Source organism: Pinus tabuliformis, chromosome 3_1, assembly GCF_031772625.1.
Source record: "Pinus tabuliformis cultivar Carrire ecotype Pingquan chromosome 3_1, CPIR1, whole genome shotgun sequence".
NCBI lineage: Eukaryota > Viridiplantae > Streptophyta > Pinopsida > Pinales > Pinaceae > Pinus > Pinus tabuliformis.
Window position 1 is genome coordinate 395435411 of NC_142301.1, and position 18968 is coordinate 395454378.

Consider the following 18968-nt stretch of genomic DNA (forward strand, 5'->3'; position numbering starts at 1 on the left):
AGAATATATAATTAATAAACATATCATAATTTAATAAACTAAATTAATAAATATATATTATATATATAATTTATAGTCATAATCATAATCATTAACATTCATATTTAAATTTAATTATTAAAATAAATCTTTTTTAATATATATTAAAAAAAATACTATATATCATTATATATTATTAAAGTTTAAAAAAACTAAAATAAGACTAATTTTATAAAAAAATTATAAAAATATAAATAATATTACTTAATTTTTTTATTGACGTTGGAGAGGAACAAATATTTCTTATTGAGTGCAAACTTTTCTTTAACTTTAGGGCTAAAAAAGAGAGTTACATTATTTCATCCCTGTGGGTTCTTAAAACGAATACCTACTTATAAAAACATAAAATGAAATTCCTTATATTCTTTTCTTAAAAATTTTTAAAATCAATTTAACTCAATAAGTAAATAAGGGTAACTGTGTAGCTGTAGTTCCTGTCATATTGCCAATAAACACTAAATAATTATAAAATGAGTATTTAGGATTTGGCCCAATTTTCTGCTATGCTAGATTTGGATAATGTCAATTAAGTTTTTACGAAATTGCAGTCACCGGAATTACTTGAAGTGTGTATTCACTCATGTGTATAGAAACAAATAGTATGCAAAACTTGAACTACCAATAGCTGTAAGCAAACAATAAGGTCCACTCACTCATTGAACAACACGAACACCACCGCCACCTAGCAGCATTAGTACTCCTATAACTCCCAATCCACATCAATCCTATAAGGGAACATAGAAACTATCACTAAGCATATTTCGCTCAATCGATTGTTGTATAAAACTCATATGCAAGATAAATGACTGCTAGTTATATATCACTCCCCTTGTGTCTGCCTAAAGACTAACATTAAATATTGGCGACAAATAGATAGGAACGAAAGAAACGATTTAGGTTTTTCGTTGTCCGACTCACTAGTAGTAATAGACGAGACTAAATACTTCTAGCCGAGACTACATGGTCTTTGAGGAAAATGTTATGATTCGGTTATTCAACATGACTCTGCATGAGGCAGCTCTGTCATGGTATTTCAGGCTGAGGACTCAAAATCCTCATAATATTGACTAGGCTTTGACGGTGTCCGGAGAGATAATACCATGATCAGATCAATTTATATCGTTATTTCCCAAACTGAGCAGTCTCGAGAAGGCTAAGTCTAAGACAGTGCGTGAGTTTCGTGATGGGTTCAAGCGAGTCCTTGCAGACATTTTGCAGAAAGTTTATTGACTCATATGCTTCTTGTAGGCTAGAGATAACATAAAGAGAAAACTCCTTCTGGTCTGGGTGCGTAGGCTCTGAATATATGACCTGACCAAAGAAAAAAGTATACAAGGCTTGTTAAGGAAGCCAGATTGAGGATAGACCCACCCGGCTACTGCCGCTGGCTAGATTCCGGACTTCGGAACTTGTCTAGGCTATTAAGATTGCTTCAATTATTTGGCGTCTCTACTTGTTGGTTAGAGGACAACCGCCTCATTCAAGATCTTGCTGGCTTCCTTGCTCGCTGATGTGAATTGAAATCTCGTGGGCTCACTCACTGACGATGTTGATGATATTACGATGTTTCCATGGGGTAGCTACACAAAGTGTGGCCCATGATACCGGGATGGTACGGAAATGAACCAGCTCAGGGCTGGTAGGATTAGGACAAGAAGTGGATCGGAGTTGTCACGCCCCTACACCTGCTATGGTCTTCCAACCACTTGTAGCAAGGTGCGGCACCACCGAATGTTTTCTTTTTACAAATACTAACATTCATGGACTACGCCTACTTCACTTTAACATTACTTAGCTTCTGTTTCGCAACCAAGTAAACATACAATTATCCTTTATACCAATGAAGCCCATACTCATTCATTATACGTAGCAATTATAAAAGACAACACAATTGCAACAGTATAAAGGGAGGGGCAACTCCCTGTAATATGACTATGCCCGACAATATATTAAGAATATTAATTTACAATGTACAAGTATGTCTTGGCCGAGCCAAGTCTCATACTTAACCAATCTTTACAATCATAGGCAACCTTGCCTTTTACAATCTTGTGCACCTCTTGCACAAAGGGCGGTGCTCACCCGAGCCACCTAGAACACCCTTGCCAAGTCCTAGACACAAAACTACACTTCAGAACCAACCCGGGTGCACCTCGCCCAACCTTCATCTAATTCCAAGAACCCTTGACCAAGCATGCAATCCTCTAAGAGTAGAGCGCATGAGCTATGCGCATCTCTCTTCCTTTCTGCGCACTTGTCTTTTCTTGAACCCTTGCGAAGATGTGTGAGATGATTCGTTGCAAATGAGCTCCAACGCTCATGTATTTATATGCATCTTAGTGTGGAACCACTTGTGGGCGGTGACACTACAGCCGACCCCCAAATTATGGCTAACACACCCCCAACACTCTTCATACATGTCAGCCTTGCCCATCGCAAGTTGCTCTAAGTCATGGTATAAACCCACCATCGTTTCCACGCACTTCATTCAAGTGTCGTAAACTGCTCCAAGTAGTGTCGCACACAGCTCTTCAAAACGTCGCACCTCCGTGTCGCCGCGCCCGCCCGTCGTGCAGCCCTCGCCCTCCTGTCGTGCAGCCCGCACCCACCTCGTACGCTCGCGCTCGCCCGTGCGCTAGCACCCACCAGTGCACCCGCGCGCCCGTCGACCGCCCGTGCGCCCGTCGTTCACCACGCGCCTGACGCCCAACCACGCCTGCGGTCGGGTAGAACTCGAGGACCTTACATCCTCCTCCACCTGAAATCGTTGTTGTCCTCAACAACATACCATCCCGGTAGCCATCCACCAAGATCACCATACCAAGATATACACCTCATCGGTATGTCATCCATAAGAGATCATCCCAATCCATGATCATCGATCACCCTGTCACAATCTCCACATGCTGCTCCCTATCGTGGAAGGCTGGCCCCTCCATCCAAGCTACATGCCTACTGCAACATCTCGTGTCAACCTCCTCATGTGTCATCATGTGAACTGCTGCCAAGATACTCCAACACAATGCTAACACATCTCTGTACATGCTATAGCCCCCATGTCTGAACTAGTCGGATGGCCAGTCCAATTGTCACGCTCAAACCATGAGAATGCACATCCTCATGCCACCATCAATTGTTTCTCATAACATCCCGTCACATCCTCAACTCGATCAAGCATCCATCTCCATATAAGTAAGCCATGCTCAGGTCCACGAAGTAGTCTTCATCTCATCTGCAACATGTTGTCAAAGTAGTTGAGTCTCGGCTCAACCCATGCCCAAGTGTTGCCACCAAGGCATCATCATTGTTGTAACTCCCTCACTCCAAAGTGTCTCATATCGATCATCCACATCAAGTCACTCTTCCAAGCCATGCCCATACATGTACTTTGAAAGTATGCATCCCATACTGCATCAAAGTCTCTCACCTCAGCTCCTCAATGCATGAGATCCTCTAAGTCCACCATATATGAAGTCCTTAAAAGTCACAACCTCATGTCATCATGAGTTCCATGAGTCATCTCCAACCAACATCTCAGCAAGCATACAAGTCTCGGCCCAAAGGTCCCTGCAAGATGTCTCAGCTCTCCATGTAGTAGGAATGCTCCATAGTCTGCTCACAACTCCATCCAAGTCCATGGTCTTATTGCGCAAGAGTGTACAACCTCTCCATCAACTCATAAGCACTAAGTCTCCATGTCACCAACCTAATGTCCATGACTAAGTTGTCCATGTAGTCCAACCAAGTAGACCCATCACAACAATCGGCCATCTCATCCAAGTCTACTACCTTCGGTCTAGTGAACTTGGTCACCCAACCATATCATCATGTCATGAGTCCCTTCCATCACAGCTCCTCCACCAAAGTGTCCACCAAGACTTGCTCTTGGTCTCGGCCATGAGAAGTCCACCCAAGCATCATCATCATACCTCAAGTGTGTGCCCTCTCAATATGTCCGTGAGTCATGCCGAGCACTTAGCCAATCTTCCATATGGCTAAAGCATGACCCATTCCTCCACAATGATCATCATGTTCCTCCCTTGTCAAGGGCCTTTGTACCTTCTACCATAAGGTCACAAACAACCCCAACAAGTCCTGCAACAATCAACAATCCTTGCCCTTCATCATCATCATGAGGCTCTTCCTCATTCATCCATGTCTGCAAACTGCACGATCATGGTCCAACTTGATCAATCTCAAGTTCATCCTCCATCGTTGTCATGTCTGCGACATATTCAAGCATCACCTCTTCCTTGATAGCACAATCTGCAACTTCACCTTACTCCATTGTCCAACCAAGTTGAAGAAGTTCATCTTCAACATTCTTTTCCAAGACTTCAAGCTTATCTCGAATCTGGGGATTCTCTTCTTTCAACCTCTTCAACCTATGTAAGGTAAGCAGGAGCTTCCCTTCGCATTTTTCCAAATCTTCCATGCCTTGTCGTTCAGCTTGGTCCAAGCACTAAGCTTCACCTCTGCTAAACCTGCCTCACCAGCTTCACCAAGTTCCTTGCAACCATGAACCGACCCTTGTTTCACTTGTATGTGAAACTAGCTTCCTTAACTTGCAAGTACCTGCTTCCACTATCATCAACTGTCAAGCTTCTTCAACCCTGAATCAGCCTGCTCTGATACCACCTGCCACGCCCCTACACCTGCGGTGGTCTTCCAACCGTTTGTAGCAAGGTGCAACACCACCGAATGTTTTCCTTTTACCAATACTAACATTCATGGACTACGCCTACTTCACTTTAACATTACTTAGCTTGTGTTTCGCAACCAAGTAAACATACAATTATCCTTTATACCAATGAAGCCCATACTCATTCATTATCCATAGCAATTATAAAAGACAACACAATTGCAACAGTATAAAGGGAGGGGCAACTCCCTGTAATATGAGTCTGCCCGACAATATATTAAGAATATCAATTTACAATGTACAAGTATGTCTTGGCCGAGCCAAGTCTCATGTTTAACCAATCTTTACAATCATAGGCAACCCTGCCTTTTACAATCTTGTGCACCTCTTGCACAAAGGGCGATGCTCACCTGAGCCACCTAGAACACCCTTGCCAAGTACTACATAAAACTACACTTCAGAACCAAACCAGGCGCACCTCGCCCAACCTTCGTCTAATTCCAAGAACCCTTGACCAAGCTTGCAATCCTCTAAGAGTAGAGCGCATGAGCTATGCGCATCTCTCTTCCTTTCTGCGCACTTGTCTTTTCTTGAACCCTTGCGAAGATATGTGAGATGATTCGTTGCAAATGAGCTCCAATGCTCATGTATTTATATGCATCTTAGTGTGGAACCACTTGTGGGCGGTGGCACTCCAGCCGACCCCCAAACTATGGCTAACACACCCCCAACGCTTTTCATACATGTCGGCCTTGCCCATCGCAAGTCGCTCCAAGTCATGGTATAAACCCACCATCATTTCCACGCACTTCATTCAAGTGTCGTAAACTGCTCCAAGTATCGTCGCACGCAGTTCTTCAAAACATCGCACCTCTGTGTCGCCGTGCCCATGCGTCGTGCAGCCCGCGCCCACCTCATGCGCTCGTGCCCGCCCGTGCACCCTCGCCCGCCCGTGCGCCCGCGCGCCCGTCGACCGCCCGTGCGCCCGTCGTTCACAGCGCGCCCGTCGACTCGCCCAGCGCCCAACTGTGCCCGCACTTGGGTAGAACTCGAGGACCTTACAGGAGTGGTCAGCACAACACACTGCTCCCAAAAAGAAGAGATCCATTAATGAGCAATATCGATCTAAAGAAACCACATAACCAGAAGAAACAATACGTTGAGAGTTGAATTAGGAAGTGAAAATTCTCATCGTGTTGTATGTATGTAAGTTTGTCATGGGAGATGCCCGCGATCAAACCGATAAACTTTAGCAGAGGTAAGCATCTAAAAGAGTTCATGTTTCCTAAGAGGCTAGGCATGGGAAGGATGGCAGCTGCGAACTGGAAGAGCAAAGGTTATGGAATTTTGGAATAGGGCCCAAGACAAAGGAATAGTCCTAACAAATCTCATATATCTTCCTCAATTTATTCTTTGTTGGAAAGGATGGGGACTTAAGGAAGAAAAGTGTATGGACTCCACTCTACGAGGTAGCCTCCTTCCTTTCCTCCTATATTAAGAATCAGGTTAGGTCTACTGCCCAACTTTACACTACGTTTGTCAGTTGTTGTCCATATATTGTTGTACCGCCTGACATCCAACAACACAATGCAATTGATTTATCTTCCAACCTATCAATGTGATCAAAGGACGGTCACTTTAATCTGGAGAGGGGTCAGATTATCAATACAGACTAAGATACAGTATGATGAACCAAAATTCATAGGTATTATGACTCTTTCTTGCTCTATGGAAAAGTAAAGAGGTGCGGAAGGGTCTTCGTTAAGTGTTACGACTGAGAGAGTTACCTACTCTATCAAGAGATTATATGTCGCCATGAAATGTTTGCCTTCGGGCCCAACTGCTATAGCTTAGTATAAAGACAATGACAACAAAACTTCAAGACAATTACCAGCAACACTGCCCGAGCCATACATAACTTCAAGACAACCAGCAACACTGCCCGAGACATACATAGTGCAAAAGCGTGCAAAAGCTAGAGGAAATGCCTCAGGTGTAGAGTAAAAATGCTAAAAACATATGCAGAACACTTTACCATTGAAAAAATAAAAAATATCCAAAAAATTCACAATAATAATAGTTCCAAGCTTTTTAGGGGTTGTGCAGAAAACAACTACAACCTAGTTGTAAGGACAACAAAACTTTAGGACAACCAACAACAATTTAGGGCCATACATAATGCAAAAGCGTGAAATAGCCGGAGCAAATGCCTCGGGTGTAGAGTAAAAATGTTGAGGTAAATAGCATGTTTTAGTATTTTCATAATAAATTTTAATAATAAAACTTCAATGATGATATAATAGAAATATTAAATAAATAAAAGGATATACATAACAAAAAATTAAGAAATATAATTTAAAAAATAGCCAATTCATGGAATATAATAGAACACCCGTGGCAGCCATTGGGAGATCCAACTACTATGGACCACCTGCATGCATTACATGCGTTATTGCATAACTGTTTGGATAGTCTCCAAGAGAGCCACGAGCAATCCATATTCATCTTGCTTATAACAACTGTGTGGCCTGTGAGAAATGTGTCCAAAGAAATTTTGTCACATCTAACAAATGCATCGCCTATAAGAAAGGACAAGATATAGCATCATTGCCTAACAAATGCATGCAAATTCATAAGAATAAATGACGAGATATAGTGTCATACGCTACCCTTTTCCAGAGCCTTCCATGTTGAACTAAATAGGTGCATGCAGATGAAGATCCGCATTAAACGGGGGGCAATATAATGTCTACCTCTACTGACGAGTAGAGGTGTGCCATTCTTACACTAGTGCGTAGTGTGAGGGGACACATATTAGTCTTACACCTCCCATATTTTACAGTGGACCTAAGCATCAGGTGACTGATTTCAGGGAAAACTCGTCAGTGCAAGGTAATAGTTTTGGGAAAAACACACTGCGAAGTAAAAGGGCTTTAATTTGGGCTATTCATAGCATGGGTATGCCATTTTAATGGTCAAACTAAGGCTTTAATGCTGGCCAACAACTTTAATGTTGGGTAACAGATTTTATGTTAGGCTATTTGCAACATGGGTATGTTATTTGAATGGCGAGGACAAATGAGACAGGAAATCATAACTCATATTAGAGGCAAAGGAGGTTGATCATGGTATCAATACCAGTAGCAGGTGTTTATGGATTTCAACATGTGAAAGATAGAATGGGTATGGAAATGTGTGAATGTGAAAATATAAGAATGTGGCATTGTGGAATCTAGGTAATGCCTTATTTATTTCTGGGCAGATGGTTCAGTTTTAACTAACCTCCGCGGCTCTTCAGTTTATAGATCAGAGAGGGTATTTTTAAGTAAGAGTAAAATCCATTTAAGAGGAGGATTCTTGGCCTCACAAGAGAAGCAAATTTATTGAACAAAAATAGAAAATGAGGACTCATTCGGTGCTTACCCTTTGTACCTCAGGTGAGGATGTTTTCTATAAACGGTATCCACTACCATTAGATTCACCTGGAATTTTTTATTACGTTATTATTGCCCTTGGTCTTTCGCCAGTGAATTAGAATTGGAAAGAAATAACTATGAGTAATCTCTAGATCCGGGTTATCAAGCATTTTCACCAGTGCCAGCTCTATTGATCACGTAGTTGATCAAGTGGTTGAAGTAGTTGACCTTGTAGAGAGGGCAGGGGGTAGCATCATATGGTATGGGTACAAGTTACCGGGGATAACTCTCCCACATTCCTAGGTGTTGAGGTCCCTTAATCCATAGAAGACACTACGCGGTGTTGTTCTTTGTGGTTCTTAGACGATCGAAGTAGGGCGATGAACCAACACATTTCCTGCTCCAATGTCCTTGGAGGAAAAAAGGCAAAGTGGCAAAAAATACCTATGTAGCAACGGAGTAGAAGGCAAAAGCTGCAAACCAACCAAGGCAGGGGGAAGGTAAGTAGTGAGGCTCAACCCTTTCTGATTCCTTCACCCATCTGAGTTATACAAAATAAAATAAAATAAGAGAAGCACCGCCTGCAAAATATTACACTCTTTCTTCTGAACAATGAAAAATGTTCCATTTTTAAATAAGTTAATGGTCTAGTCGAGTCCTTGTTGCTCTTGGTAAAATATTTGGACTGAGGCTTGAGAAGGACGAATGCCTTACCTATGGCGCTTGCCTGCATAGGTCATTTTTTGCTTCTAGTAAAATATTTGTAAGACTGAGGCTTGAGAGGGACAAATTCCTTATCTATGGCGCTTGCTTCCATAGGCCATCTGTTGCTCCTAGTAAAATATTTGTAAGGTTGAGGCTTGAGAAGGACGAATGCCTTATCTATGGCGCTTGCTTTCATAGGCCATATGAAAGCGATGAGAATTCTTATCTATGGCTCTTTCTGGCATAGGCCATATGAAAGCGATGAGAATTCTTATCTATGGCCCTTTCCTGCATAGGCCATATGAAAGCTCCTGCATAGAATTCTTAATGAGGAAGGAAGAGTAGCTAGTTGGTCTCGTAAGACTAATTTCATATTATGGTAAAGACTAATTTCATACTGTGTTTGGTGGCAAGAAGTTGAGAGGTGGTGGTAGCCAACTACCTGAGAAGTGGCACCTATATAGTAAACTTTGCATAAAACTCCAATAGTTGGTTGTCACCACAATTTTCCACACTTTGCATAAAATATAACTTGTCACCACATTTCTACATTGGTATAAGTGAAGATTGAGATAAGAGGTCCTTTCTTGCCCAACCAAAAACCTTCGTTAAAATTTTGATAAATGAAAATTGTTATTCTAAGACTTTGGTTAAACGATGATAACGCAAAAAATAAAAAAATAAAAAAATAAAAAACAAAAATTGGTCAACAAATAAATTAATGAGGCGTCAATGATCTATCGATCACTATAGTCTTGTTGGAGACAGGGACTAATAAGCCTATAATTTTATCTTTTAAATTTTAAATATTATTATGTAAATTCAAAGTACTGTGAAAATAAGTTCACTAGCTCTAGTTGTACTCGCAGCCAAGCCAATTTATGATTCTTATAGGTTCATAACATAATTAAATTTGGGATGAGCTTGGGTTCTATCTTCCTACAAAATAAGATATGTTATGCCATCCATTTTTATATAGAAGGAAAAAATACGGAAATATGAAGGTAATGTAAAAGAAGCTGAGAATAAAAAAGATTTATTTAGGTTAATTTTCGACTTTTATTATCAATTATGTTATATACACAATTTCCTGGTATCAATTTTGGATTGTTAGGTGGTATTTTCGGTTTAGTAGTTAGGTCACTTTTTGGCCTTTTATGTATATGGATGTATACTTTATAAAAGAGGAGAATGACATGGTTGCTTGTCATTTTGATTTTGTTTTATTCTTGGACTATTTTCTATTTTTCTTATATGGGTATTTTGTTTTATTCCTAGACCATTTTCTATTTTTCATATATATAGAGGGGGTTACTTTAATTTTTTATAGGGAAGTTTTGATATGTTTTGAGTGATTTAATAAAGATTCTGGAATTCTTATTTATTGAATTTTTATGGTATACTTTCATTTTACTTGCTTTAAATATAAATATTTCATTTGAGTTATTATATATATATATATATATATATATATATATATATATATATATATTAAATTTTAAGAAAATATGTAAAGTATTATTTTATTTAATTTCTATTATAGTATTTACTTTCATTGGAATTAAAAATATATATATTATTGAATCTTAAGAAAATATGTGAAGTATTATTTTATTGAATTTGAAATTTTATTTTAATATTAAAAAATTTAAAAGAAATTATTTTTATTATAGTTTTGATGATTTAAAAGATTAATAAAATTAGTAATGTAATAAATATTTTTATATTAAGATATTTAAAGGAAAAATATTTTTCCATATTTTAATCATGGTATTTTAGAAATTATTTATTGCAATTTTTTCTTATAGATTTAATTAGAATTTTTTTCTCACTTTTAACCAAGTTGAGATTCTGCCATATTCTAGTAAAATAAAAAGATGTTTTTGATTTTTTAAATTAGGATATGTTGCTTCTTTATAGTATATATATTTTTCCTTTCACATTCTAATTTTTTATTGCATCACAATCACAATTTTTCTTAAAGCATTTTTTAAGGAAAGAAATTAGTATTATATTTTTTCTGTTCACACTCTAACTTTTTTATTGCATAACCATCCAAATTTTTCTTAATGCATTTTTCTAAGGAAAGAAATTAGTATTCATTTAAGAGGTGTACTCAATTAAGCATTCACAAAGCTCAAAATTAATGTAACAATATTCATAGTGATGACCCAGGGTGGATTTGAATCTCCCTGGGGAAGATATAACAACCATTTGACCCAACTATGAAAGTAACTCCATTGACTATTTTTCACTATTAGGATATGTCACTTACGAAAGTAACTCATTGACTATTTTTCACTATTAGGATATGTCGCTTCTTTATAGTATATATTTTTTTCCTTTCACACTCTATTTTTTATTACATCACAATCACAATTTTTCTTGAAGCATTTATGAAAGAAAGAAATTAGTATTATATTTTTTCCTTTCACACTCTAACCTTTTTTATTGCAGAGCAATCACAATTTTTCTTAATGCATTTTTCTAAGGAAAGAAATTAGTATTCATTTAAGAGGTGTACTCATTTAAGCATTCACAAAGTTTAGAGTTAATGTAAGAATATTCACAACGATGACCTTAGGGGGATTTGAATCTCCATGGGGAAGATATAACAACCATTTGACCCAACTACCAAAGTAACTCAATTGACTATTTCACATTATACTTATATGTAATAATATCATCATGTCAAGTTTGTCTTCATTGTAAATGTTTTTCACTAGATTTTGGAACAATCTTAAGTAGCCACTTGTATTTGAATTTTTTGTATTTACTCGTGTATATTAAACATAGCCATGTTCTCAATAGAAAGAATTCACTTTTATGAGGATGATAAGATATAACAAATTTCTTTCAATTTTAAAAATATCAATGTAAACGAATATATATCATGTGAAAACTTCATATTAAATAAAAAGTTGATATTGGAATATTTTATTGATGATTTATATTAAGTATTTTTAATATTTTCTTAATTAAATTTTATGTGTGAAAGGAATTACATATCTTCTTGGTATAAATCAGATAAGATATTTGTATCTTGGATTATTTGTATCTTTATATAAAATTATTTTATGTTTTAAATTATTATTCATATTAATTTTTTTATTAAAATTGGTTTTTGAATACATATTTCCAATAGTCATGATTTCTAATCTACAACGAAATTCATATTAAAATAAAAAATTAAATATATAAAAAAATAATAATTTAAATAAATAAATAAAATATTGAAGATGAAAAGTAGAATAACAAAAAATACTAGAAAATTCAAGAATTAAAAATATTAATATAAAATATTATTTAATAGTAATATGAATATAGTAACAAAATTCATTAATATAATATTAAAAATATTATAATCCATTAATAATACTTTCTATTTACATTAATAATACTCTAAAATAGAGAGTAGTAAAAAAGTATTCCAATACTTTTTTAAATGCTAATTTTATAGCCTTAATTAAGTGTTATAGTATAAATAGTATATAGTTTAATATTATTCCAATATTGTATTAATATTATTAATATAAATTTAACATAATATTATTAATTATAAATAAACTTTTGATATAGTATTGTTAATTATTAATACTATAGTGTAAATAATTTAAAATTACAATAAAATGAATTTATAAAGAAAAATATAAAATAATATGTTAGATAATAAATAAATTGAAAAACAAAATAATCAAACAAGATAAACAATATGATTAAAAATCACCAGAAAAATAAAGATAATCATAGAAAACATATGTAGAGGAAAGAGAGAGGGTAACAACAAGGAAAAGACAACCAAAGTGAAGGAATGGGATGAAAACAAAAAAAATTAAAATATTTAAAAACAATATTACATATAGAATATTTAAGGTAATAAAAAAATAGGAAAAAATAGAAGAATAAAATATCATCACACTTATAAAGGAAAAGAAAAAGGGAAAACAATTGATGAAGGAAAAAGACTTCAGATCTAGACATTTAAAACCAAAATGGTAGTCAACCAAAACAAAGGTACGCAAACAAGAGAAGAATATCAAAGAATGAGAGCCAAGGAAAAGAAAAAGTGGAAGGAAAAAATATGAATGACACCTAATTGTTTAGGGTCCTCTGCTAGTTGATCAAGGATTCTGACTCACCTCTAAGTTCTCATCTATACTTAGGCCATAAAGGTACTTGATAATATCTAATAATTCCTCACATGATGCTTATTGTAGTGATCTTCGTTTGAAAGGATATAAGTGTTTGGAAACCCTGCTTCCTAGTCTTAAGAACATGTTCTTCTAGAAGTAACTTGAAAATGTAATCATTCCTGATGTATATGCAATGCTCCTTTGTCCTTCTTTGAAATGATTTGCCTATTTCTCAAATATAGCACTTTCTACATGAACAAGGTATCTTTTAGACACCCTTACGTTGTTAACGGCTAATGCTATCTTTAACAAGCCTCATTTTCTATGTCACAATTACTAAGGGTTTGAATAAGGCTTCAACAGCTATCCTCTAAAGTATCTTTATGATATTATTATTAACCCATATGATTTAAGGAATGTAAGCTTTCATATTATTAGTTGGTTGAGTGGTGTGGGATTGGGACCTTCTCCCTGTCCTCCCTAAATCCCTCTTGATGTCTTTATCTCTTAGCATATGCAAATGAATATTTTTGTCGGGTGCTCCAAATGATTATTATAAAAGAAACACCTTGGTATTGTCTCTAGAGCATTCAACACCCCAATCTTTTCTACCAAGCGGTCGTGAGAGTTAGCATGAAGGTATCTATGTATGTGATTTTTCTTCCTCAATATATGATGCCCAAGAATCCCATTCTATATTATGCTATTTTGTACATCTAGGATAGGAATTATGTTAATTCCCTCCAGATCCATGATAAACTTGATGCCATCTAAGATTCCATTACTTGGAAATAGAAATAAATAAATAAATAAATAAAATTAATCTACTCCTCTCAATGGAGAAACATTAAATTAGTTTCATTGAGATATTTCTTCCATCCTACTAGATTTAATGGGTAGGAGTCCAAAACTCTTCTCTTAAACGTTTCCATCAAAAGGTTTCCCACAATGGGTAAGAGTGGAGATCACATTACCAACCCACTTATTGGATCATAAAAGGCATCTTTGAAACTAAAAAATATGGAACGTAAGAAAGCTTCTACCAATCTAGCTTTCTCAAGATTTATTATCTCTTTGACTACTTACATGAATTCATTTAAATAGATGTTAGAGTAATTTTGTGTTAGATAAAAAATTTGTTTGCATGTCATCTCATTAAACTTTTCCCTTCCTAATGAGGTTCTCTAAGTTGTCATGATCTCTTAAATAAGAGTCTATATCTCCATATAAGGGAAATAGGAGCTTAGCTACATATTTTGTCAATTCATATGTACTGGATTCAAAGATGTTGAAAACTAACCTAAGTCGCACCCATTCCTTATGGATTTTCAGAAGACCATAGATTGTTGGGTGATCTTATATCATAGAGATAATTGTTTCTTCATCGATTGGTTGAGTTTGGACTCTTTTATAATTTTCCTAACCTATCTCATTAACCAAAATATTGGATTACTACCTAGTTTCTGATAACTACCAATACCACTAAGTTGTTCATGCATTTTAATAATATAGTCACCCTTGCATATTTTTTTACAAAATATTTGTTATTTCTTATCTAGATCATTTCTATAGCTATTTGATCCCATTCTTGATGTAACACACAAATCTATCATTTGGAATGACCTTCGGAGCTATGTCAAACCTGAATCCCTTGGTTAAAACACTCAATTTGTTTATTCTCAATGGTGGGTAAAATAGATTGACTACCTCTTGGGAGTTATCCTCTGAAAAAACATAGCTACTCTTTTCCAATAGCCCCTCACACATCTTATGACAGTGCTCTACTATCTTATGCCCTTTCTTCATAGCTTTCAAGGCCACAGGCATACCAATCACACTCTAAAGATATGTACATTTATTATGTAGGAGTTTAAGATGTGTTTCAAGAATTGAACATGATAATGAATCTAACATGGCTCTTGTTCTCTTGATTCATGGAGAATGGTAACTACATAATTTCTCTAGCACCTTATAGTTCCATCAATTATGGGTACAATAATTAATGGTGGAGAAAGAAAGAATAAGTTTACAATACCAACACCTTATAAAAAAGATCAAATCTACTTCTCTTTTCATTATTCATCCTTATATTTTCTACAAAATGGATCTCATTCCAAAGTTCCCCTCCACACAAATGGTTGTTGTTGTCCACATTATGACTCATCATGTGTCAATTCCATCTTTAGCATGGAAGGAATTACACATCTCTCTCACATTGGGCTATAAAAGTTTCTTTTGATACAATAACTATAAAATGCCTCTAGATGTGCTTGATCTTTCTTCATGATTTTCTAAAGATGCTACAACCAAACATCACAACCATATAAGATAACATGAGTGAGAAGAATCTCAAATAGGAGTTTATATTATCGGGTAAACCAAGTTTCACTAATATACAATTGTTTTTAAGCTCAAAATGAGCTTTCCACCCTTCATTTAGTTTTTCTCAATAATATTCTCTAGTTAAATTTGTGATTTTAATCGAGGTGTAGATATTTGTATAGTCACTTTCTCCAAATTATTGTTTTCATATACCAAATTTTTGTAAGTGATCTTTTTGGATTTAAGTATCATAATTTTTATCCTTTCAATATTAATAGTCATATCCATACCTAACATAAATCCTCAAAAATCTTAATTATGGATTAAACTCAGAAAAATAATATTATAAATATAAAAAATATATATTCCAACTTAAATTATAACAAGAAACTATGCTTTTCCTCATAACCCTATTAACTTATCAATATTTTATTAACTTATCAATATTAATATTGATAACAAAAACTAACATTACTTTTAATTCCAATATTACAATTCCAACCCACCATGAATGTTGAATGCTATGCGCATATAAAATAATAGTGCTATGTGCATACAAAATAGATAAATAATAGAATATTAATTAATGTTTAATATCATGAAGGACTACTAAATTAATGTGATATAAAATTAAATTAAAATTAAAATCATCCAAAAAAAAGCAACACTAAATTAATGCGATAGAAAATTAATTAGAATAAAAAACATCCCAAAAAAACAAAAAACCTAATATCATAAGATGAGGATTATTTTACCTCCTGTGTCGTGTAGTTTGTTAGAGACGAACATTAAATCTTGTATATCAATTGAAAATTCACCAAGCATTTTAACTTTAGTATGTAAGAAGTCTGAGATATCTAGAACCCGAAGACTTGTTGAGATACCGTCAAGCTATTTAGAATTTGACCGAGTGGATCACCAGGGTTCTCATCTTCGAGGTGTTCACAGTCACCTTTTCAATTCTTGTCGTGAAGCTTGATTGGGTCACTATTTACAGTTGGACCACATTCATCATTATCGTTCACATCTACCATGATGATAACAACCCATTTCAAATCTTTACTTGGCTTAAAAAGGCTAATAAAATATCTACTCGGTGACATATAACAATTCCCTTCGCTTCTCCACAGAGACTCAACAAGCTATGCGAGCATTCATTCCAAGCTGTTGAAAGGTTGTAATAGGAGTATCAATTGTGTAAATTAATCCTTATAAGTTGCGGTGTTGAATTGGTGCTTTTACAAATAGTTAGGTCTTTATTTGCTCTTTGCATCAGACTTTTGGTAAGATGGGAGGGGGATCTGGACTGTTGGGTTCCTTGAATGTGAAGGTAATGGGCTTTGGCAAGCGTACTCTAGTGTTTGCGCATGGATTTGGAGCAGACCAATCGGTATGGCAATATATTCTGCCATACTTGGTGCCTAATTATAAGGTCATAGTATTCGATATGGTATTCTCTGGCAATGTCGATCCCAAGAATTTCGACTTCGATCGATATACTTCGTTTTCTGCTTATGCAGCCGATCTTATCACCATTTTGGATGAGCTCGAAGTTGAGAAATGTTTGTATGTTGGTCACTCTGTCTCTGGAATGGTGGGTTGTCTTGCCTCCATTGAAAGACCAGAATTGTTTGAAAGATTAGTCTTGCTCTGCGCTTCCCCCAGGTATGAAATTCCTCTGTACTGGTCTGAATAGTAGGTTTAGGTTATGATTGATTCATCTAATATCTAGCCTGCCCCTCTTTCTGCAGGTATCTGAACGATGGATCCTACCATGGGGGCTTCGAACGTGGGGAAGTTGATAGTTTTTACTGTGCAATGAAATCTCACTATGCAGCATGGGTTTCGGGTTTTGCTCCTCTGGCTGTTGGTGTCGATGAGCCCTCTGTGGTGAAAGAGTTCAGTAGAACAATGATGAACATGAAGCCTGAAATTGCTTTTGCAGTGGCCAGAACTATCTTTGAGAGTGACATGAGGAGCATATTATGTGATGTTAAGACCCCATGTAGTATTATCCAGACTACTAAAGATATAGTCGTTCCCATGGCTGTCCCACAATACATGCAAGCGAATCTCGGTGGGAAGATGATTTCCCTTCACATAATCGATGTGGAAGGTCATCTACCCCAGCTCACCTCGCCCGGCTTGCTTCTACAAGCGTTGAAACAGGTCCTTGAAAGCTAAGAATCCTTGATTGGAGGCTCTCATGTGTAGCTGCAACCTACATTACATTTTACAACATGATGTGTGCATTCCATTCTAGATTTTCGGCTATTATAATATCATGTCCTTGCAATATGGGGAGAATGCATATTTGTGTACGATCTAGTGTTTTAATTCATGTTAATCTTCTCATGCGGCTTCAGTGTTTTTAAAGTTTGGTCCTTGATAAATGGAGGCATTCATTGAGGATCTCCTTGAGAGTGTCGATCTCTTAAAATACTTATTTGAATCTATCTGGACCTTTATTATTTTGATGTTTGGTCCATTATATAAGTGGGGGCATTCATGGAGGAATTCCTCCCAAGCGTCTAGTTTCTGTGATCAATACATCTTGATATTTAAAATATTATTGAGAGCTATATGGAGATTGATAGAATACTGTGCTGTGTTTTTTTTGTATATCCGTGCTGTGTTTTTTATGACTATATTAGTATATGGTATCTGTAAGCCAGGTGAGATGGATCTATATCTAAGGCTAATTGTTTCTGTGATCAATACATCTTGATATTTAAAATATTATTGAGAGCTATATGGAGATTAATAGAATACTGTGCTGTGTTTTTTTGTATATCAGCGCTGTGTTTTTTTTTCATGACTATATTAGTATATGGTATCAGTAAGCCAGGTGATATGGATCTATATTTAAGGTTAATTAGTGAAATTTGATTTTAGATTTTTGTGATATATAATAGTAATAAGACTATTTTTTTGATTAATCACATCATTAGTTTAGAACTATCCAATGTGATTCATCCTCACCATAAAAGTGAAAAAATCAATCAATCCAAATGTTTAAAAAACATAGATGCATTTGGTTCCAAAACTAGCCTTTAGGAATTAGCCTTTAGCAAATACCAATTAAGAATTTGTTGAATTAATAAATGTAAATATTTATTATTTTATTTTATTTTATTTAATTCTTATTTTTAATTAAAATAATAATATTAGAAAAAGTGTCCGCCTGGGGTAGCTCAAGTGACATGGCCGTGGAATGAAATCTAACCGAATGGGAGATCTTGGGTTCGAATCTTGTACTACCCTCCCCCCTTGCGGGGTGAATAATGGACATGCAAAATTGAAAATGAGAGAGTCCTGCCAAGCTTGACAAAAAAAAATATATATATTAAAACAAGCATATTATTAATTAAAAATAAGTATATATGCCTTATATATATATGATAGTTATATTGAAATATTTTAGTTATGAGTGAGAGTGAAATAATTTTTCTTATTAATAATTTTTTTAAGTACCATATGTTATGTTTATGTTTTTTTTTAACCACAATGAATCTAGTTGCAGTAATCTGTGACCAATAGAAAATATATCTTATATATAAAGTGAAATTAGATGGAAGGGATAACACTTCATTGTACTAACCCTTCCAAGTCTATTTTAAATGTGAAAGGAATTATAAATCTCTTTTACACTAAATTGTAACATCAAAAATGATATATATATATATATATATATAATAGATATACTCTGTG

At 35.4% G+C, this 18968-nt stretch overlaps 1 protein-coding gene across 1 annotated transcript; it reads left to right on the forward strand.

Annotated features, from left to right (window-relative positions):
• Window positions 1-16365: 16365 nt before the first annotated feature.
• On the forward strand, window positions 16366-17813 carry LOC149187388 (putative strigolactone esterase DAD2). Its single transcript, XM_089412793.1, has 2 exons — window positions 16366-16922; window positions 17009-17813. Exons 1-2 carry the CDS (start codon window positions 16546-16548, stop codon window positions 17439-17441), a joined length of 810 nt encoding a protein of 269 aa, XP_089268919.1. The 5' UTR covers window positions 16366-16545; the 3' UTR covers window positions 17442-17813.
• Window positions 17814-18968: the final 1155 nt, after the last annotated feature.

What these genes read in the sequence shown, in the direction of transcription:
- LOC149187388 (XM_089412793.1), top strand. Translation starts at nt 16,546, where the DNA reads ATGGGAGGGGGATCTGGACTGTTGGGTTCCTTGAATGTGAAGGTAATG. An exon ending in TTGCTCTGCGCTTCCCCCAG is followed by an intron (nt 16,923 to 17,008) that starts GTATGAAATTCC and finishes CTCTTTCTGCAG; the next exon opens with GTATCTGAACGATGGATCCT.